Source organism: Pangasianodon hypophthalmus, chromosome 17 (genome assembly GCF_027358585.1).
Source record: "Pangasianodon hypophthalmus isolate fPanHyp1 chromosome 17, fPanHyp1.pri, whole genome shotgun sequence".
Taxonomy (NCBI): Eukaryota; Metazoa; Chordata; class Actinopteri; order Siluriformes; family Pangasiidae; genus Pangasianodon; species Pangasianodon hypophthalmus.
Genome location: NC_069726.1, coordinates 18793784 through 18817471, shown reverse-complemented (window position 1 = coordinate 18817471; position 23688 = coordinate 18793784). Strand labels below are relative to the sequence as shown.

The window sequence follows — 23688 nt, the reverse complement described above, 5'->3', positions numbered from 1 at the left end:
ATATATATATATATATATATATATATATACACACACACACACACACACACACATGCAACAATGTATGCAATGCAATGTGCAAGAGAGTGTGAAGACATTGTTGTCTGATTTATTGGTGTGTTCGTGTGTGAAGGATGTGATCCTGAAACTGCTCTGCTCTCATGTGGTGGAGGGGGGTTAGTGCACACACACACACACACACACACACACACACACACACACACACACACACACACATTCATTCAGTTCAAAGTTAGCTGGGTAAAGCTAGTGCTGGTGTGGAAATATCTCGTGCTCTCAGGAGGAAGTGGAGAGCTTGTGGTGTGATATATCTGAGCCGGCTCTGTGAGTGTGTGAGAGGGTGTGTGAGTGTGTCCTCATGGTTCTGCTGGTCCAGAGAAGGACATGACGCAGGACAGATCTGCTAACGGAAGGCAGCTGAAGATCGTGATCGTAGGGGATGGAGGATGTGGGAAAACCTCTCTGCTGATGGTGTATGCTAAAGGAGATTTCCCTGAGGTGAAAACAACACATAATTTTTTTCACTCGGTTTCACACTAACCAGGATCTTGTGCACTATGTAGTACGTTAACAGAGCACATCATCTCAGAGAAATTCAGGGTCCTATAATGCTGAGTTTACAGTTTAGAACTTCATACTAGTTGTAATGAACATTCTTGAATGCTTAGTGTGTTACATCAGTGATGTTCAGGGTCTGGCAACATCAACAAATTTTTATTTAAGTTGTTCTTAATTGCAAAATATGCCGGAACTAAGGCTGATCTTTAAAGAAGAATTTACACACATTAGACCAAACAAAGTTCTGTTTAGGCACCAATCAGACTAGTGTAAGTTTTATTAAATTAGTTTCACAGTCATAAAATGCAATGCTATGTTTAAATACGTATAACTAAGCCTGATTAAAATTTTGACAATCTAGCAATGTATTATTTCAAGGTGATCCTGGTAAATTAAAAATGCAGCAGGCTCAAGTTATTTAGTAAAGTTAGATACACTATAAGCTAAAACAAAAGTACATTCAGCTATACCTATGATTAATCTGCTAATTACAAATAAGTTCCTGGGCAATAATTTGCTCTTGTAAAAAATTTAATCTTGTTATCAACATAAGTTAATGGCGTAATCTATATATGCTTGGTTGTTAAATAGTTTAATTAATTACAGGATACCTGATTAAAATTAGCCATAATAACTCTTCCTGATTGAAAATGTAGAGAGTTAAACTAGCTAGCTAATGGCTTCACTAAACACTGAGATGCAATGCACACCCTAACATGCTAATACATTTCCTTGCTTGCTAGCAGCATGGAATACACACCTAAAAAAAGAGAGCGAGAGAAAAAAAGGTATACGTTAATTTTCCAACAGTGAAATTTGAAAACTTCAAATTTTCAAATATATTTCAAATATACAGTCTGTATAAAGCCACAATGATGACTGAACACAACTACAACATTATAACGTATAAATTAAACCGATCATGGAAAATAATAAAAGACCATATAAATAAATGTACAAATTTGGAAAGACAAAGATGTATGGAGGAAAGGAAAGTCATTTTAAGCAAGTTAAGAAAAAGAGTCCCATCTGTTGCTCCCCTTTGATAATGTACTTAATGATAGTGATGACATACTGATGTTTGGAGAGGATGTGTCAATCCCTAATAACTCTCTCCCATCTAAAAGCTTGCTCGGTGTAAATGTGATAAAGCAGACTAGTGAAAAACCTAGCAGTTAGCAAAGAAACAGACTTGAATCTACTTCTACCTGCTAAGTGTATATCTTACATCCTGTCTTAGTGAATATGTATGACTAGCTGGTGCAACTGGGGAAGTTGCAAATTTCAAGGCCCTGCTCCAGCCTCTGTAGCCTCCTTCTCATCTCTGCTTAATGTATTTTTTAATTCCAGGCCCCTAAAGCCCCCCTTTAATCAAGGGACCCTGAGTATCTAGTTCCACTAGACCTCCATGGTCTTTCAGAGCCTTTAGTTCTTTATTTCTGTCCCATCTCTGCAATGGCAGGTGGATAGACTAGAGAAATAGCACAAAAAAACCCAACATTTTAACAGGGGTCACTATATGTTGCATCATTTACTATTCACTAATATTATGGTGTGTCAAAGGGTGAATTTGAAGGAAGGAAATGCAGTTGCAAAACATGTCAGGGTGATTTACACATCAACACATTCACACACCCAATGTAAAGAAGTGTGTTAGTGAAAGGTAAATAAAAGAGTCCATTTTGTCCTAGCCATGTGGTTGCAATATATTATAAAGGTTGTTGTAGGTTTGTAATATACACACTAATGTCACTATACTATAGTTGTTGTGTATACACACTGTATCTTCACTACTGTCTCTGTTCATATTGTTTATATCACACACTTCACTCTGAAGGCCATTTGTTACTGTCCTTCCTTAATGAGCTTAACAGTAATAATTTGTCATAATTAAATTCAACAGCGATTTAGTTTAGTGCTTATTCTTCTTGCTTTGTTCTTTGAACACAGGAAGTGGTTCAAAAACAGAAGGTGAAGAAAAATGAGTCGGTTTCTAATTGGTTAGCACCCCTGACATAAAAAGGGACACTTTTTTTAATTAAAGGTTTTATTAAATGAAATTATGTGTCAGTTGGAAATGTTATCTTGTTTCAAGTACAATATTTTATACCTGTATGAGGTCACATCAGGACACTGATCATTTGTACTGTGCATATTTCTTAAACAGGGAAACAACAGTGGTACAGCAGGTAACGTTGTCACCTCACAGCTCTCTGATTTAATCCTGAGCTCAGGTTTTGCATGTTCTCCTCATGTCTGTGTAGGCTTTCCTCAGGGCTCTCTGGTTTCCTCCCAAACCATGTAGGGGAATTGCCTACTCTAAATTGCCCCTAGGTGTGAATGAATGTGTGAATGTGTGTGTGCGATGGAGCATGGTGTACTCCTGTTTTGCCCCTAATTTTCCAGATCCACCACAACCCTGACCTGGAAGTGCTTACTGAACATAAACACACAAAAAGTAAAGGGAACAATTAAACATCGTGTGGTTTTATTGGTTAAAGTGTTTCTTAATAGTTACTGGCTGTTAGCTGGGTATTGAATGGATCTTTGATTAGGAGAAGTAGGAGCAATGGCATTTTTGGTGTAGTCGGAGGTTCATTAGCTGGCATTCATGGCACGACACACACCAACTGTGTACAACTGCCTAGGCAATAGAAACTGACTATTAGACAGCTCTGCATTTGATCCTGTCCTAAGAGCTCTGTTATATATGTATGACTTTAAGTTTTAATTATTAAAATTCATAATTTTTAGTATTTATACAATTGTATTATTATTTTTTTTATTCAGACTTATGCTCCATCAGTGTTTGAAAAGTACATGACCACAGTGAAACATGGGGGGAAAGAGATTCAGTTGAACCTGTACGACACAGCAGGTATACACACACACACACACACACACACACACACCTTCCATTCTTTATATTACATTCCATAGCATTTAACACAGGTCAGAAAAAATGGTGACTCATACACACACCCACACACACACACACACACACACCCACACACCCCTTCCATTCTTTATTTTACATTCCATAGCATTTAACACAGGTCAGAAAAGATCATGACTCTCTCTCTCTCTCTCTCTCTCACACACACACACACACACACCTTCCATTCTTAATACTGAGCATTTAACGCAAGTCAGAAAAGTTGGAGACACACACACACAACAGACCATACTTTTTTATAGAGAATTCCTGAGTGTTTAACACAGAGAAACCCAACACACCTTACATTCTTTATTATGCATTTCTGAATGTTTATCGATGATAGGAAATGAGAGATACACACATTAAATTAAAGTTTCAGAAGTCTCTGTATCCTGATCACCCTGTTTTAATATGTGTATATGTAGTCACAATTCTTACTATACCCTTAAATACCATGTTTACAGAGTGAACAGTGCAAAAACACTGATTAAACATTCAGTTCACTAGTTAACAGGATAACCTACAGACTAGCATCACAGAAAACAGGCTAACCCACATATTTAAATTATAATAAGTAGGCTAAACTACAGTCCAGCATAATAGGAAGTGGGCTAACCTACAAACTAGCTTTATAGCAAACGGGCTAAACTACAAACCAGCTTTATAGATTTCAGGCTAAACTACAAACTAGCTTTATAGAAAACAGGCTAAACTACAAACTAGCTTTATACATAACAGGCTAAGCTACAAACCAGCTTTATTGTAAACAGGCTAAACTACAAATTAGCATAATAGTAAGCAGGCTACTCTACAAATTAGCTTTATAGTAAACAGGCTAATCTACAAACTAGCATAATAATTAATAGGCTAACCGACTGACTATTATTATAGTAAACAGGTTAACCTACTGACTGTCATTATAGCATTATACCATCATCGCAGATTAGCATTATTTTAAAGAGGCTAACCCACAATCAGTATTATTTAAAAAAATGTTGTATGTAGTGTGCACAGTATGCAGTGTTTAAGGTGTCTCACTACTGCTCTGTCTTCACACTACAAAACCAAGAAATATTTTAATGTGTGACACTTGCTCTTTGCTCTATGAGTTTACTTTTTTGTGTGTTAATCATTTTGTTCAGTTGTGTGTGTCAGTTCAAAGTAAACTGGCACATTACAACCCATTCTTATTCTGAATTGAGTTGAAGTATTTTTAAAGTCTGGCCATGTTGTACTTTTTAACAGACCCACACCCATTATTACTGAAATGCGTTAGTACCATTATTGTGCTGATGCTTACAGTTTTTCAACATGCTATGATACGTTATGAGTTTGACGGGAAATATAGTGCGGATATGACTTGATCAAGGCAGTTGTTGTGTCTATATTGCAGGAAGTGGAGAGTTGCAGGTGAAACACCGCATCCTGTTAATGTGGCACACACTCATCACTACACACTCGTACAGGTGTTAAACCATCCATAAAAATGTCAAGAAGAAAATAGTGAAATACATAAATAGTGTGAATATTGAAATATAAGTAGGGAATATCTTTTTTTAACAGTAGTTTATAATAAATATTATCATTAATTATGCATATAATTGTAAAGGATATATATTTTCTTTACAGACAGATAATGTATATTTGAAATGAAATTATTAAATTATTACAGATGGAATTACAGACCCACCTAAAGTTATTCTATGATTTATCTTTTAGAGTTACATTATTACATCTATTAGACGTAATAATAGATTTTATCTCAAAAAGTAGCAGAGTCAGGGCAACATTATTGCTAGCACTTTATACAGTGTCTTTTTGATTAAAGTGTACTGTACTCTCAGTGGCTAGCATGTATGACCCTATAGTAATAAATGTAGCTTTTTATACCAGAAGCACACATCAAAAAGTGTTACTGGGGTATGTTGATGGTAATTCTTTTTTTGCTGCTTGCGGTTTCTAGCTTTAAACATTACAATATACAATATTTCTGCTATATTATGCAGTCTAGATCTATAATTACATAAACATATTGACACAACTATCTATCTTACTACTAGAGAATTATAAAAAATTCTGTATAATCCGTATAGCACAGGCTAGGCTAGTCAGGGCAATTTAGCTTGTACCCCTTTTGTAAACAGTTAAAGCCATACTCATGTTCTCTACTTAAAGTTTCTAACAGTAATATACTATAGCGTTATATTAAACAGGCCAACCCAAGAACTAGCATTAGAGTAAACAGGGTAACATTATACATCCTTGTAATAAAATTAGTAAACAGAGACAGTGCTGAATATAATTCTATTATGAATATAATCACACTGTGTTGTATTGCATAAACCATTAAAATACTGATCATTCAGCTGAATTGCTCATTGTGGTCATTTTTAAACAGATGACATTGTGACAGCACATTAGAGTTGCAGAGATGACAAGTCTGTGTTCTTCTCATTACTAGATCTATGTGTGTAAGATCAGTGATGTTTCTGAGGAACAGGAAGACTGAGGCAGGATGTGGTTTTACCATCCACACCGCTTTTCAATGCGACACTCAGACACTGTGTGTGTGTGTGTGTGTGTGTGTGTATTGTCAGGTCAGGATGATTACGACCGGTTGAGGCCACTCTCCTATCAGGATGCGAATCTCATACTCGTGTGTTACGACGTCACAAACCCAACCAGCTATGACAATGTGTTAATTAAGGTACATTTACACACAACATGTAGTTTTTGTTAAAAAGCTACAATTGTTAATTGGTATACAAATAAAATTTAATTGGATTGAATTGAATTTCAGTCCTATGGGTTATAAATCTTGAGAAATATTGTAAATGTCTAGACAAGATATTTTGTTCTCTAATTTTATATATACATATATAAAACTAAAAATGTTGATGACACGACCAACATGGTGTGTGTGTGTGTGTGTGTGTGCGCGCAGTGGTATCCAGAGGTGAACCATTTCTGCCGTGATGTCCCTGTGATTCTGATTGGCTGTAAGACAGATTTAAGAAAGGACAAAGAGAAGATGAGGAAACTGAGAGCACTTGGCCTTGAACCAATCACATATTCTCAGGTGAGTGATGACATCATGCTGACATCACACACCAAAGCACCTGCACACACCACACATAGGTGGACAGATAGACGGTCATAATGGTTATGTTCAATTTAACGGTTTCTTGTGTTTCATGGTGTGTAAAGTTTAACAGTTGACTGTGTATTATGGTGTTTAGTATAATGGTTCACTATGTGTTATGATGTGTTGTGTATAATGATTCACAGTGTGTTATGGCATGTTGAATATAATGGCTCACGGTGTGTCATGGTGTGTTATGGTGTGTTCCGTACAATGGTTCACTGTTTGTTATGGTGTGTTGTATATAATGATTGACAGTGTGTTACGGTGTGTTGAGTATAGTGATTCACAGTGTGCTATGGTGTGTTGAGTATAATGATCGACAGCGTGTTATGGTGTGTTATGGGGTGTTCAATATAATGATTCACAGTGTGTTATAGTTTGTTATGGTGTGTTATGGTGTGTTGAGTATAATGATTCACTGTGTGTAATGGTGTGTTGAGTATAATGTTTGACAGTGTTATGGTGTGTTGAATATAATGGTTCACTGTGTGTTATGGTGTGTTCAGTATAATGACCAACCGTGTGTTACAGTGTGTTATGGTGTTGTGTATAATTATTCACATTGTACTATGGTGTCTTATGGTGTGTTATGGTGTGTTGAGTATAATGACCAACAGTGTGTCATGGTGTGTTATGGTGTGTTCCGTATAATGGTTCACTGTGTGTTATTCTGTGTTGTGTATAATGATTGACAGTGTGTTACAGTGTGTTGAGTATAGTGATTCACAGTGTGTTATGGTGTGTTGAGTATAGTGATTCACAGTGTGCTATAGTGTGTTGAGTATAGTGATTCACAGTGTGCTATAGTGTGTTGAGTATAACGATCGACAGCGTGTTATGGTGTGTTATGGGGTGTTCAATATAATGATTCACAGTGTGTTATAGTTTGTTATGGTGTGTTATGGCGTGTTGAGTATAATGGTTCACTGTGTGTTATGGCGTGTTGAATATAATGGTTCACTGTGTGTTATGGTGTGTTGAGTATAATGGTTCACTGTGTGTTATGGTGTGTTGAGTATAATGGTTCACTGTGTGTTATGGTGTGTTCAGTATAATGTTTGACAGTGTTATGGTGTGTTATGGTGTTGTGTATAATTATTCACATTGTACTATGGTGTCTTATGGTGTGTTATGGTGTGTTGAGTATAATGACCAACAGTGTGTCATGGTGTGTTATGGTGTGTTATTCTGTGTTGTGTATAATGACTGACAGTGTGTTATGGTGTGTTCAGTATAATGGTTCACTGTGTATTATTGTGTGTTGTGTATAATGACTGACAGTGTGTTACGGTGTGTTTTAGTTTGTTATGGTGTGTTATGGTGTGTTGAGTATAATGATTCACTGTGTGTGATGGTGTATTGAGTATAATGATTGACAGTGTGTTATGGTGTGTTATGGTGTGTTGAGTATAATTATTCACATTGTGCTATGGTGTGCTATGGTGTGTTATGGTGTGTTCAGTATAATGGTTCACTGTATGTTATGGTGTGTTGAGTATAGCGATTCACAGTGTGTTATGGTGTGTTGAGTATAGCGATTCACAGTGTGTTATGGGGTGTTGTGTATAATGATTGACAGTGTGTTATAGTTTGTTATGGTGTGTTATGGTGTGTTGAGTATAATGATTCACTGTGTGTTATGGTGTGTTATGGTGTGTTGAGTATAATTATTCACAATGTGCTATGGTGTGTTCAGTATAATGGTTCATTGGATGTTATGATGTGTTGAGTATAGCGATTCACAGTGTGTTATGGGGTGTTGTGTATAATGATTGACAGTGTGTTATGGGGTGTTGTGTATAATGATTGACAGTGTGTTATGCTATGTTATGGTGTGTTGAGTATAATGACTGACAGTGTGTTATGCTGTGTTTTGATGTGTTCAGGGTGAGGAGACACAGAGGCAGATGAATGCTACACTCTACCTAGAATGTTCAGCTAAACACCGAGAGAATGTAGAGGACATTTTTAAAGAAGCCACTAAACTGGCATTGGATCACAGTCGCAAATCAAAACAAGTCCGTAAGAAATGGAGGAAGTGCCATATAATGTAATGACAACAGGAGAAGCACAATGTTCTTTAGTTTATTTAGCTTTTTATATCTGAATGACTGTATAAATCTCAAGGAATTGTAATGCATTGTTATAAGTGTTTATTATAATGGAGAAGGTAAGAGGATATGCTGCTATTGGCGTCTTAGCATATTAAATGCCTGTTAAATGAAGTGTCTTGTACATGCTAGTGCATGTTCACAAGTACATATTCAACCAGTTATACATTACACACATTACTATAATTCAGTGCTCTTACATCACAAAACTGAAATACACTTAATGTCTGGAGTTTTACATCTTACATTGTGTTCATTCTGTAGGGCTTGAAACTTCTAGGTGTGTTGATGAGGTTTCTCTCTCTTTACATTCAATAACTTCATTACTGTCATAATAACTATCAATGTTACCAGTGAGGTCACCAGTGTGATGCCCATGGCTGTTAACCAATACAGAGCTTCATTCTAATGGCGCAGTGCAATCAGCAAAACTTATTTGTGGTGTCAGTGACAAAAATTGCCTTTTTGTGGTTCACCAAACCATCAGCAAATCCTCTTTGGACTTAACAAATTAGTTCACCAAAATGAGCAGCTAAGGGGAAGTGATGAGGGAACACACAGGTTTAGCAGGTTCATTTGGTGTTGTTTAATTCTGGCACAGTTGGTGCAGTGTTGAGTCACTCACTGCATTGACATTCAACACTGCCACCACACTGCACTGGCTCATATGTTTCTCTGGATATTTAGATCCGCAGCACCCCCTAGTGGGTAATTATGCTGCATCTGACCAATCACAAACCAAAATTTCATCATGTGATTTTATTTCCACCACTCAAGGTGTTCCTGGACGTTTTTTAAATTATCATTTAAAAACTGAAAAACATATAAATTTGGTCATAATTTTTTTTCTTGTGAATCTTAGGTCTAATAATTGATTATTATGTTTTGAATTTTTTGAAACTTTGATCAAATAATATTGACAGCGTATTGTTCTACATAATAATTGTATAATTGTATAACAATTATTATTATTATTATTATTACCTTTTAAAAATTTAATGTTTTTTTTTTCCAGACTAAATCACCTTTAATTAATGAAAGCTGTATTTTAGAATGTAATTAAAATATATTTTAAATATTATTCCAAAATACATTTTTTAATTTTGTGCTAGCCTACCCTGATAAAAATCAGCTTTAACTCTCTACATGTTTAACAAGCATTCTTTGTTACAAACTTCACACACTGTTGTAACAGGTGTAATATATCTGCACTGACGATAATCTGATTGAGCCTGTTGGCTGGAAACGTCAGCAGAGCAGTGAGATGTAGGCTAGTGTAAATGTACAGTAGGACAGAACTGATCAAAAACCAAGACCTGCCTGTCTCAAGCAAGTATTTTACTGATAAATACTTTAAAAACAACTACACACTTATTAAAAAACATGGCTAGCTGTAACATCAGATAGCTACTGCAATAGAGAAAAGTTTAACGTTAACTAACATTACTTCTAAGGTTAACAGAGCTGTCTAAACATGACGCTAATGCATTTAATGGTGTCAAACTACCGTATATAGAATAAAGAATAAATTCAGTATTTTATATCAACTACACTGAGCTGAGGAAAAGGGAAACATGATAGTGAAGTCACATCATCAAGTTTGCTGATTAGATTTGTTGCCCTCTGGATGCCTGCCAATCAGGAAAAATCATACATCACACAGTGATAAAATATTACAAGACTGAAACATCTGGTTACATGTGTGTAGACAGAGACGCAGGAAACACAGGATTTTTATTCAGCATCGTTTAATCAATCAGCACATCTGAGAACTCTTTTCCTCCCCTGTCCCTTTGTGAATCATTGATCACGTGTGCATCTCCAGCAGCAAGCTCACGTGTAAACATTTACTCCGACCACAATAAAAATGTTTGACCTGCGTGTAAAATCACTGAAATGTCCATCACCAAACACATCCGAGAGATGCCCAACAGTACATGGAGGACTGAGACACAGCTTCTCACTCTCCTTTCACACACAGTCTCTGTAGTGATGAGGATGTTGCCATGACAACCATAGTTGTTGAGCATAGTTTCAGTTTTTCTTCTGTTCCTCCTCCTCCTGGTTGTTCTTCTGTACCTTCTGATGGACCACCTTCAGCGTGGTGAGGAAGTTCCCCAGGAACAGCACGAGGAACGTCAGAGCCAGCATGAACACCTGTGGCATGCAAAAATCACAGACAAATGTGTCACAGGTCGGGGCAGTGTTCAGAGGTGTGTGTGTGTGTGTAGTGTGTGTGTGTGTGTAATGTGTGTGTGTGTACCTGCCACTCTTTACAGTCATCCCGCGCAGCAAGTTTAAACAGAGTTACTGCGTTGTACAGCTGCCAAAACTACAAAACACAACACACACATCAGTATCTCTGCCCAAACACATACTCAGGAATTAATGACCCATAATTATATTTTCTGCACAGAACTGTACTGTAAGAAGATATTTAGCCAAAGACAGCTAGAGTAATAATAATAATAATAATAATAATAATAATAATAATAATAATAATAAATCATCTGGTCCCTGTGCAGTGTAGTGTTTAAACTTACATGCCCAAAGAACAGGAATGGCAAAAGAAATGTCAGTCCTCTCCACATCCATGACTGGAAACCCTCTAAACCCAAAAAGAGACAATACACACAATTTACAGAGACATATAATAATATGGGTAATATTACATGTACACTATATGGCTAAATATTTCCGGACACCTGACCATCACATCCATAATGTTACCACAAATGTTGGAAGCATACAATTGTATAGAAAGTCTTTGTATGCTATAGCATTACAATTTCCCTTCACTGGAACTAAGGGGTCCAAATCTGTTCCAGCATGACAATGCTCCTGTGCACAAAGCGAGCTCCATGAAGACATGGTTTGCCAAAGTTGGTGTGCCAAATGTACCCTAGGTCTCCTCACCCAACATCTACAGAAGCTGATGCATTTCCTGCTACAAAAGGAAATGCATCTACAGAAGCTGATGCATTTTCTGCTACAAAAGGAAATGAATCTACAGAAGCTGATGCATTTCCTTTTGTAGCAGGAAGTGAGAGATAAGCAAGAAACTTCTACAGGGCTACACACGCATGGGACCGTAGTATTCTGTCAGTGACTTGTACTTGCATGGCTGAACAGTATGCAAATGATCTGGTTTCAAAATGACCCAAGTTATCATTCAGTCAATCAGTAACCAACCGAACACCTCTGCAAAAGCACTTGACAAATAATGATGGTCAATCCTTTTATTATTCATCTTCAGTAAATGATTTGTCCTGTTCAGGGTTGCAAAGGTGCCTCTGCCGAGGGGAGAATGTACATTGGATGGGACGCCAGTCTGTCTCAGGGCAACATGCTCACACATTCACACCTAGGGGCAATTTAGCATAACCTACCTGCATGTTTTTTTGGGAGGGGGAGGAAACTCGAAAACCCAGAGGAAACCCACATGGGCACAGGGAGAACACAGACACCACTGTGCTGCCCTATTGTTTTATTAATTATTAATTCATGTGAGAGAATATGTAAAACCCATGATGTACTTGAATATCCTAACTGTTCTGAAATCCTATCAAGCAGCACAACATAATATACAGGGTGTCCCCTAAGTCCAGCACCATGCAGGAAAAAAACGGCAAAACAAAAGCTTTTATTCACAGAAAGCGTAAATACTTTATGTCCACCATTTTCCTCAACACACAAATTCCTATTAGTAGAATTGTTTGTATTTGTTTTTCCTTGCTCAGATACATCATGGTCTGTAAAAACAGAAATTAACAGTATGATGCTGGACTTATGGGACACCATGTAAAACTAAATATCCATTACATCACAGTGATACTCTGTTTACCATTTTGGTCATCCGACAGTGTCGCAATGACAGAAGATTAGGCGTCAATTACTCAACTACAGTGCGACTTCACACTCATCTGTACTGCCGTGTATAACTCACCTACTGTTAGATCCAGCTGATTCCTCTCTCCTAAAGCACGCAGCCGATACAAACACCCGCTCTGATAATAATACTGCAGAAACTGCACAAAACCTGCAACACACACATACGGCTCAGAAATTAAAAAGTGAACAGTTGTTCATCCCCATCATAATGCTCAGTAGTTATGTATTAGTTACACTAATTAAGTGGTAGACAATTTATTGAAGAAACTCAACAATCTGCACAAAGTCCCCAGTTCTTACTCTGATATATGGAGAAGGCCAGGAACTGACTCCTAAACGTCTGATATATCACACCCTCAGGCCTTAAAGCAAATTAACACAGTTAGGAAGCATGCCATTTAACTGGGTTTGATTTATGTGTTTTAAGTTTTTGACTGTAAGAGCGTCTCACCAGGTAAGCATGACACCCGAGAGAAAAGTGGAGACGTAGTGATGCGAAACCCACCAGCCTTTAATTCTGAAACACACACAATAAAACACACTTCAAGACACATCATTTATGTAGGATAAAGCAGGAAGATTGAAACATTTTGAGATGTAACACACTGATCTGGTTATCAGCTACTAAAACGCATCGGACTCAGACATGGTTTGTACAAATAAACATACATAATACAGATCATACAGTTAATCACACGCCATCCATCCATCTTTTGTACCACTTATCCTACACAGGGTTGTGGGGAGCCTGGAGCCTATCCCAGGGAACTCGGGGCACAAAGCGGGGGACATCCATCGCAGGGAACAATCACACACGCACTCACACACTACGGACAATTTGGAAATGCCAATCAGCCTACAAGGCATGCCTTTGGAGTGGGGGAGGAAACCGCAGTACCCGGAGGAAACCCCCAGAGCATGGGGAGAACATGCAAACTCCGTGCACACAGGGTGGAGGTGGGAATCAAACCCCCAACCCCGGAGATGCGAGGCAAACGCGATAACCACTAAGCCACCATGCCAAATGCCCCGCCCCGCCCCGCCCCGCCCCGCCCCCCCCAATTATACAAAGCTAATTGGCTATTAATGGGCGTTCTTTAAATATTCACGTTTTTTTTTAGTATTTAAAACTTTAGATTAGTGTCATTTGGTTATAGTTCTATTTTGTTTCAGGTTTCTTCATGTGAATAAATACCGACTTATAAAGCTTACTATATTTACTATAATGTTTGTTCAGGTTTTAGCCTGTTTCCTATAATACCAGCTTAATAGTTAATAATAGTTAGCCTATTTACTATAATGTGAGCTCATATTTAGCCAGTTTATTTTAATGCTAGTTGAACTTCACATTTTTTATGGCATTTGGCAGACACCCTTATCCAGAGTGACTTACATTCATTTCATTTATATGACTGAGCAGTTGAGGGTTATGGGCCTTGCTCAAGGGCCCAGCAGTGGCGGCTTGGCGGTGCTGGGATTTGTCTTAACGGCTTAACCACTGAGCTACCACCACCCTGTGTTTGACTGTTTACAGGGTTTACTAGTGAACTGAAAAAGCAACCTGTAGAGTGTGAACATGAAGAATGTCCCAATATAAACGTCAACAGACTTAATAATTCACCAGACTCTATATCAGCATGGTAATTTTTTTCCTCGAGAAAATTAAGAGTTTATTAACCTCACCTGGAGCCGTTGTTGATGAGAATGCTTTCCCTGATGGTCAGCGTACAGTAATACCACACCAATAAAAAATTGAAGATTTCATCTGTGACGCTGCAACACAGAAGAGAATAAACACACCCAGGTTCAGTTTACTTTAATTTATTAACTGCGTTAGCGCATGCCGCACAGCTGGTTGAGCTAGCACATGGAGCGGAACTCACCGGTAGTTCAGCAGGAAGAGGCATGTGATGGCACCCAGCATCAGGATTATGGTCATGCACAGCTTAAACTTCTCATACTCATCCTTGTAAGCAAACCTGTCACAACACAGACAGAATAAACTTTCACTGGAGCCATTCTTACTTTTAAAGAGTCTGATAGAGGAATAAATCTAAGTGGAAAATTATTTGTTTAGTGGTTCTTACTTTGCCTGGTTACTGAGCAGCGTTACGTTCACATTTCCAAGGACCAGATTTAAGTATAATCTGTTGAGGAAATAAAAGCAGAAACAAGAAGGGGCATGTTTAGGTACATAACTGCTCTGAGTCACATCCTGCAGTATCAATGATGCAGTCAGTTGATCAGATCAGATTTTTGCTGACATATTCAATTTGAGCAGGAAAGGTTTACTGCATGAATAGCAAAAAAAACCACGAACTCTTATTTCTCTCAAATGAATTGAACAAGTCACAGTGCTTCTTCTTAATCTGAGAAATTTGGGACAAGGACATAGATGAAGACCAGCATGAAGGTGGGTGAGAGTAGAACCACAGAATACACCCACCCACACACACACACACAGACAGAGCACGGGTTCCCCAAATATGGGTCATGACCCCATGTGGAGCCATAAGAGAAACTCACATTCTCCACTTTTGTTTTATTCATATCTTTTACCAATTAATATTATGACTATCGCTGTATCTATGAAGATGCATTTTGTGTGCTACGGTTATGAAATGTTACTGGGAGTCACATTCAATCAAGCCACATATAAATTAAGAGTGTATGTGATGTTTTAGTCTTTTTCACTATCCTAACACACTGCTCTGGCGGAGGAGTTCAGCAATAAAAAACAGACTTCTCTCTGTCCATCTACCTCTGCTAATTCCTTAAAACTATTGAGTGATGTACATATGGATTTACAAGTTCTAAATTATAAATCTGGAATCAAAACGTAGGGTGGTCACGGGTTTGGGTTGCAGAAAATTCCTCATGTCCATTTGGGGTAATTTGGGGTATATACTGTACACACATTGTGGAGAACCTTGCCCAACTTAGTGCTGTTCAGTTTTTGTCAGTGTGTGTTTAACCATGACTAGATATTGCCATTACCTAAAACATAATCTTTAAGAAAATTACTTGTACCTGCCTTGCACTATTTAGTGTATGATGTCTATGATCATCAATGTGGGCAGTCATGTAAAAGCCACAGTCTGAGCAAACAAGACTTGATTTACTGTACTGTAATTTGCAGTGAAGACACTGAAGTCTGCGTATGTCGGACATCAAATTAGAATAAAACGCAGCCCTTCTGTATGAACAAAGCCTATCACTTGTGGATTATGTTCACATTACTGGACTAAACTGACCAAATCTTAGCTACAGTTTCAAAAAAAAATATCTTAGTGATTACAAAATGTCCACTTTATGCAGTGTGTCTTCTCATATAGTGAAGAATACTTTTAACATATATTTTAATATCTTGTTCTATATCCAGATGAAAAAAAAAAGATGGCTTGCCATTATTAAATTTACACTCAGAAATATTAAAAGGTAGATTATTAAGATTAAGATTATTATATTATTATTATAAGATTAATATAATAAAAAAAAAACGAGGTACTGAAAAAGTGGAATAAGTATGATCAATTTCAATGCTGGCCACATTTCCAAAACAGTTGTACAGAACAGTATGCAAGAGTAGATGAAGAGAAATTTCAAGGTGAGTGTTACAAAAACAGCAGCTGTACGTCAAACACATCAACCCAATCTTTTCAAATAATGTCCAAGCTGTTTTCATTATATATTCAATGTCTTTCATATATCATCTAGGCAGCAGTGTGGTCATAATGAACACGCTGATGCGTTTTTCAAATCACACTTCACTTTGCACATATGCATTCTCACCCACACAGATACAAAGCACAAACACACACGTCTCTCAGCACAGAAGTGGGAGTGACAGCTGCAAAATGGACAAAGCTCCTTTTTCAGTGTTTTCTCCCTGACTGCGATGACCTAGAGTTACCAGTGCACTCAGTTTATCACTACCATGCAACGCTACTCATCTCACAAATATCACTTTTTTTGCTGTTTGTGACATGACTTGTTCACTTGTTGCTATATTAGGAAAGTGTGTACATGTGGCTCATTTCAGGGTAGAGCTCTATTCACACAGTTAAATATCACACACACACACACACACACACACACACACACAAACATGGTCAAATGTCTCTCTCTCACACACACACGCATGCACACACACAAAGAGTTGGAAAGATCGAAATCGAGCAAAAAAAGCAGAAATGAGAAATAAGGCATGTACCGTGAACACACCCTAGAATATCTAAATGCACTTCTCTTTATCCAAGCCGCATGAATTCGTTTGGAGAACCTGGGCATCTGTAAGAAAATGAAATGGTGTACTCACCCGTTCTTCTTTGGCAAGTAGGCTTCCATGTCGAAGAAGACATTCCGCTTCTCTTTAATCTGCGCCTGCAGGTGATTTATGGCCAGAGACTCTTTGTCGTCGCAAGATTTTGCGCATCTGAAGGCACAATTAATCTACATAAGCTTTACAAATAAAATTCTTGTGTGCTGGTCACGTTTATTCTTAATCAAGATTTTATTTTGCTACCTCCTTAACAAGTCAGTGGCAGTGGCAAGTGGCAAGATTATTTGTTCACTTGCCAATTCCCACCCACCAGCTACCTCTTCTCTATCACACAACAGCTACCAAGTGAGGAAGAGTGAACATGTGCTTCCTCTGATACACATGACGCCAACCTCCTCATCTTTTTGAACTGCTGCTTATGCAGCATCACAGGCAGCATAAGGAGTACGCAGAGGACAACCCAGAGGAAAACGCTGTCTGCCCTCTTCCACATACATGACCTCACAAATACCCACGATTGGCTAGTGTCACTGTGACTGACAGGAGAGAGAAAGAGAGAGAGAGAGTAATGCCATCCCTCCTACCCAGACAGCATGGGCAATTTTTGCTCTCTGGACTCCACGAACGGTTGTGGGATCATCGGGATTCAAACTCACAATCTCCCTATGATAGAGTGGGCATTGGCAATAATCTGAAGTGTACATATGTAGTACATATATATAAAGTGGGTTGGTAAAAATTAAGTGAAGTACGCAATGTTTCCAGAGAAACATGATATTTCAGACAAACCTGGGTTTGACTTCCTACAGCCTCAGAGACATTACGGTGGACACAGCTGCTAAAGAACTTTTGTCCAAAATGCCCTATTTCTCTGGGACCTGTGTGTACCATGCTTAACTTTTACTACATCCACCATTGCTGCTGAAGTACAGTTTAGTTAGTAACTTCTTGGACTAACATCATATAACTGATTATCAGCTCATGCAAATGTGTCCCACAGATGCAGAATAAACATACCGACGAAGTGTGTGTCCGAGCTCCTTAAGGCCTTTCCTCTGTTTGCATATCGCACTGCTGCAGATCACCTGCAGGTGTGTGAGCTCCTCCAGCTTCTGCCGGTACACCTTATGAGTCTCCTAAAACAAACAAACAAACAAAAAAAAAAAAAAAAAAAAAAAAAAAAAAACACACATTCCTTATAACCAATTCTCATCATGATCACATTAACTTGGAAACACTCTACTTTCTCCTCAAAATCAGTGGATTTACGCTTAATGAACACAGACACAAAAATGATCTGTGTTTAGTAATATTACACAATCAGATAATAATAATCATAATTATAATCATAATAATACTTGAGAACAGTCTCACACTGCTATTCTAAAGGATGCTTATTCATCCTCATCCAGAAACACACAAAGATAAGAAAACCAATAGGCAAGCTTAAAAAAACAGACATTAGTTATCTAGATCACATTACACAATCATGTTAGTTTCAATCATTGTGAAGGACGAGATAGTAACACATACAGATCAATTGAGGTGACTTAGTAATTTCTCTAATCCGTGTTTGATTAAATCACACAGTCAGATAAATCATTAATGCCATCCAAACATGCAGCTGTTGATAGTGTCATGATTAAAAACAACAACAAAAATAACAATAACACTGTTATTTATCACCCTCAGATTAACGACACTCTTCTCAAGGACATTTTAGTCACTCACAAAGAATGAAAACACGAATAAACAGGAAAACAAAAGGCAAACTTCAAGTAAAGGTTTTCTTAGTGAAATCAGTGTTCACAACCATGTTAGCGAGACTGCTAGCTTTCATCCCTATAACGCTAAGTAAGCAGAAGAGGTTTAACAAATCCCATTTTTAAAAGTTTATTCGCTTTCTTATTCTTTCACATTAAAATTTCACAGTCTAAGAAGTAATTAACCAACGTCCAAACCTGCAGCTGTTGATATTCTTTCTCTATTTCTTCCCATTCACTCCGACATCTCTCCAGTGACATTGTACCCACTGCCATGCTCACCTGCTTTCTCCCCTTTGTAGACAACCCTCACTGCGCATGCGCACCATCTTCACGCATGCGTTTGACCGACGCGGTCAGAATTACAGCGCGCATGCGCACTATGCTGAGTAATTTTCTCAAATATGTATTTATTTTTTTAAGTTACAGCAACAACGATAATTAAAAAGAGGAATATCAAACAAAATATAGTAATCTATTAAATGCAGTAATATTAGGCACTGTATTTTGGGCAATTAACCTGAGTATGTTTTTCAGACCACCAGGTTAAAATGTTAAACATTATACCAGAATAGTTAAAAGGACAAGATTTGTTAGGTATCTTTATATAGTTAAAAAAAATCCTGCAGTAATATCTTAGTAGACAAAAAAAACTGTCACGGACCCAAATAGATCTAAATTTGTAAAATTAGCCATGAAATAGTATTATCTCAAAATGTTTCTCAGGTCTGTTTCTCAGAAGATCTGAAGCAAAAATTTTTTTTATTATTTTTGTAATTGTGTTCAGACTAGAATATGTGGAATAATGGTTTATGTAATTAATGGTTTACTGGGCAAAAACAACGATAACTGAAAATGGGATTTAAAAAAAATACATTGACTGCGACACTAATATATGTTACTTAAGTAATCTTTTAATTATTCTAGGTAAATATTTATTTATAAAATTTAAGTAACCAATAGAACCCTCTAATATATTCATGGATTTTTTCTTTTTCATAAAATATATACATAATGAAAAGCTTCTAAATTGATATTTTTTAAACGAAATGCATTTGAGTACCAGCTATATTTTATATTTACCTATATATTTCTTTGTACAACGTTTTGATTTTTATGTAGAGCACTTCCGCCTGTAAGCGTCAGCGTTGTTGCTATGGTTACACGGCAGGAAGGAACGCGGTTTCATGGACAACTTAACAGGCTAAACTTTACTCCACCGGTTTAACGCTGCAGCCGTCAGGTTTTTCTCAATTTAAAAAGCCCTCGTATAAGTGGAGTAATGCCTCTCCTGAAGAAACCGCGGAAAACTGAGCCGCTTGTAAAAGTAGTGGAGAAAAAAGCTCAGAAGAATGGTCTTCACCATACCGTCTACAGCCCGAACGGAGACCGATACACCGGAGAGTGGCGCGAGAACATGAGACACGGTAACCGCTTGTTAAAGTGCGCATGCGCAATAAGTGTTCCACTCCGAACCTTCACTTCATCTACTCTTGCATTCTGATTCTGCACTATTTTGGAAAGACATGGCCAGATATGTAATTCATCATATTACTTCTGTTTTTTTCTGTACTTCGAAATTTTGTTTTGTCTAATAATGTCTGTAAGGATAAATAAAAGAGTGTGTGGTCACCTAATAATTATCTTAGCTAAATTTGGACACTAGATGTTTTGTAATGACTAAGGGATTTGTTTTGTAGTTGTAGTCCCCTGTTCATTTTGTAGGTTTTTTTCCTTAGTTTTACAGACAGATAGATAGATAGATAGATAGATAGATAGAAAGTACTAGTACTTTCCTTGCACAGCTGATAAAGGATTGTTTCTCTAGAAACTTTGTGTACATTGCTATCTACATCTACAATAATTGTTTAAGTATATAGATAGATATACTTATACTGTAGATAGATAGATAGATAGATATCTTGGTTGGTAGGTGGATAGATAGAAAGCTATGCAGACAGATCTCTCACACTCTCTGCTTTGTGAACAGGGGAGGGAACACAAGTGTGGAAGAGAGCCGGAGCTGTGTATGAAGGTGAATGGAGACAGAATGTGCGTGATGGATACGGGATGCTCAGCAAACTGCAGCCATCAACTAATGAATATGTAAAAGTTTATTCAGGCACATGGAGAAATGATAAGAAAGGGGTAGGTATCACTCTGCACTCCAGTGCTGTCCCTTAACATGCCATTTTCTACCTCCCCTAACACCTCAGACGTGCACTATTTCAGCACTAAAGAAGGAGTGTGTAACAGATCAGACAATATGAACACACAATCACAATGAACAGTTTGAAATATGTTTCAAGACAACAAGTGCTCTCTCTCTCTCTCTCTCTCTCTCTCATATATATATATATATATATATATATATATATATATATATGTATATGTGTGTATATATATATTAAACTTTCATATAGCACACTTAGCTTGAGCTAATAGAGGAAAAAGAATGGTGTTTAAGATTTACAAGGTGACTTAACCAAAGGGAAAAGAATTGGGATGCAGCTCAGGGGAAGATTTGTGTGTGTGCTTGTGTGCAGGGGTTTGGGACACGTTTCTACAGCTCGTCAGTGCGATATGAAGGGGAGTGGGTGGAGAATGAGAGAAGCGGATGGGGGAGGATGACTTATGAGAATGGAGATGTGTATGAAGGAGAGTGGCTGAAGGATAAACCCCACGGTCAGGGCGTGCTGTGGCTCGGTATGACATTTTTCACAGAACACTTTGAACCCTTTTATTATTAAGGATGTAGGTGAAGTAAGTGAAATGAATAAATGAAATCTGCAGGAATCTTGAAATGATTCAAAAAAGCTAGTGTGTAATTATGATGAGTGTTCACTTCCACTCAGAGTGACATTCAACAAAGCTGCTGATTGGTCAGCGATCATTATGACATCATGAGCTGTCAGCTGGAGTTCAAATGCGTTTTCCAGTGGAAAACTTTCACACTTTAAACTAAAATATTTTATAAAAATGATAACATTTGTAAACTGCCCAAAAACTGAACTTTTCACATCAAACACTTTTTTATGTCTCAACCAGTCAGGTCACAACTTGAGGGAAAACGAGAAAAAGAAACATGGACGACAAAGTTGTTCTTTCAGCTGCTCCTGTTAGGGGTCACCACAGCAGATCACCTTCCATTTTCCACATATTGATTTGGCACAGGTTTTACACCGGATACCCTTCCTGATGCAACCCTCACCATTTATCTGGGCTTGGGACGGGCACTGTGCACCCCCTTTGGCTGGGGTTGGAACCCAGCATGGGGTTCAAACCCACAATCCTGCAATTAAGAGTCCCATGTGCTACCATCAAAGATAGCTAGGTGCAAACATGGAAGGCACCTTGCCAGGGAAAAAAAAATACATGCTGAATTGAAAATATGTTGTTTCCAATATACCAATGTATCAATGTCAGAAAAAATAACAGTTTGTCTCTTTTTGGGATGTTCAACGTTAAGCAATGTGACGTTACACCTTAACTGTGGCTGCATACAGTCAAGTCACACGCAGCTCAAATTCTCTTGATTTTCTGCCTCCAGAGTTACAGTAAAGCTTTAAGGCCTGAAAGGTTGCACATCTCCAATACACAACATACTGTATAGTGCAGTATATACATTCACTTTAAAACCGCTGCTTGCCTATTTAATAATAATAGTTGTATAAATTATCAAAATTTACACCATGATGGTGAATCAGGGATAAATAAACAGTAAAACTCGGTATGTGTGTAAGTGAATGAGAACAGGTATGAGGGCAGCTGGAAGGACGGGAAGAAACATGGACACGGACGCTTCTTCTACACCGACAGGGGTCAGCTGTACGAGGGCTTCTGGGTAGACGATGTGCCAAGGTGCGGGACAGTGTGTGATTATGACAGGAAGAATGCACACACACCGCCGATGCACCCCATCCCACCGGTAATACAACACCTTTAACCTTAAACAGTGTGGACAGTATGTGTGTGTGTGTGGGAAGGACTAGTTTTAAAAACTTGACAGATTACATACACACACACACACACACACACACACACACACAAAATAGACTAAAATATTTGGATTAATAACACTTTCATTTCCAATATGGATAATACTGAATTTTAAACAATGCATATAAATGTACTTTTAATCAGTTATATGACTTAACATGATAGTCAACCTTTCTAGCACCTTATTTGAATAAATCTAAAGGAGTGTCCCAGTGCGTCAGTTAATTCCATCTGTCACTAAGTTCACCTGTCTCACTTTCTGTCTGTATCTGCCCTGTAGGTGATGCTGCAGGATGTTCAGTCAGTACTGATAGAGGGATGCAGCCGTTTCTGTGCCAGCAGAGAAGATTGAAAAATCAGCTGGTGAATCCTGCTGTCTGTCTGTGTAAATTCCACAATGTGTGCAGCCATGAGAACCGGACCATGCTCCTTTACACATTCATATATTTGTGCGAGAGTTACTACACTAATAATGGACCAATAGTGTGCATTAAAACGTAGCTTCTGTAAAATTAGCAAATGTCACATTGGCAAATTTAATACCCAACATGCTAGATTTACAGTAGCTACATTTTCATGGACACAAATGGTCCGTTATTAAGGTAGTGACTAAATTTAGCAAAAAGTTACATTGGCAGTTTTAATACATAACAGGATCAGCAGCCATATTTTGTAAGTCAATACAAAAAAGGTAGTGTAATTTTGCCTCACACAAGAACAGGAAATCACAGACATGCTTTTTCTTTACAGCTCCAAGAATATAAAATGAGTATATGCTATATATATATATACACATACATACATGTGCTGGTCATATAATTAGAATATCATCAAAAAGTTGATTTATTTCACTAATTCCATTCAAAAAGTGAAACTTGTATAATGTATACATTCATTCCACACAGACTGATATTTCAAGTGTTTATTTCTTTTAAATTTTGATGATTATAACTGACAACTAATGAAATCCCCAAATTCAG

The 23688-nt window shown here is 37.6% G+C and overlaps 3 protein-coding genes across 3 annotated transcripts; 2 read left to right on the top strand and 1 right to left on the bottom strand.

Moving 5' to 3' along the window:
- Positions 1-226: 226 nt before the first annotated feature.
- Positions 227-9916, top strand: rhof (ras homolog family member F). Its single transcript, XM_026942618.3, has 5 exons — positions 227-519; positions 3370-3457; positions 6115-6224; positions 6462-6596; positions 8549-9916. The coding sequence occupies exons 1-5, from the start codon at positions 406-408 to the stop codon at positions 8714-8716; spliced, it is 615 nt and encodes a 204-aa protein (XP_026798419.3). The 5' UTR covers positions 227-405; the 3' UTR covers positions 8717-9916.
- A 574-nt stretch (positions 9917-10490) lies between these two features.
- tmem120b (transmembrane protein 120B) lies at positions 10491-19050 on the bottom strand. The gene is made up of 12 exons (XM_026942481.3): positions 18908-19050; positions 17964-18082; positions 16983-17099; positions 14752-14811; positions 14548-14643; positions 14348-14437; positions 13116-13181; positions 12965-13026; positions 12720-12812; positions 11317-11381; positions 11037-11105; positions 10491-10930 (listed from the first exon to the last, which is right to left on the bottom strand). The coding sequence occupies exons 1-12, from the start codon at positions 18983-18985 to the stop codon at positions 10808-10810; spliced, it is 1038 nt and encodes a 345-aa protein (XP_026798282.1). The 5' UTR covers positions 18986-19050; the 3' UTR covers positions 10491-10807.
- An 830-nt stretch (positions 19051-19880) lies between these two features.
- Positions 19881-23514, top strand: morn3 (MORN repeat containing 3). The gene is made up of 5 exons (XM_026942789.3): positions 19881-20136; positions 20700-20857; positions 21256-21415; positions 22453-22637; positions 22989-23514. The coding sequence occupies exons 1-5, from the start codon at positions 19992-19994 to the stop codon at positions 23058-23060; spliced, it is 720 nt and encodes a 239-aa protein (XP_026798590.3). The 5' UTR covers positions 19881-19991; the 3' UTR covers positions 23061-23514.
- The last annotated feature ends 174 nt before the right edge of the window (positions 23515-23688 follow it).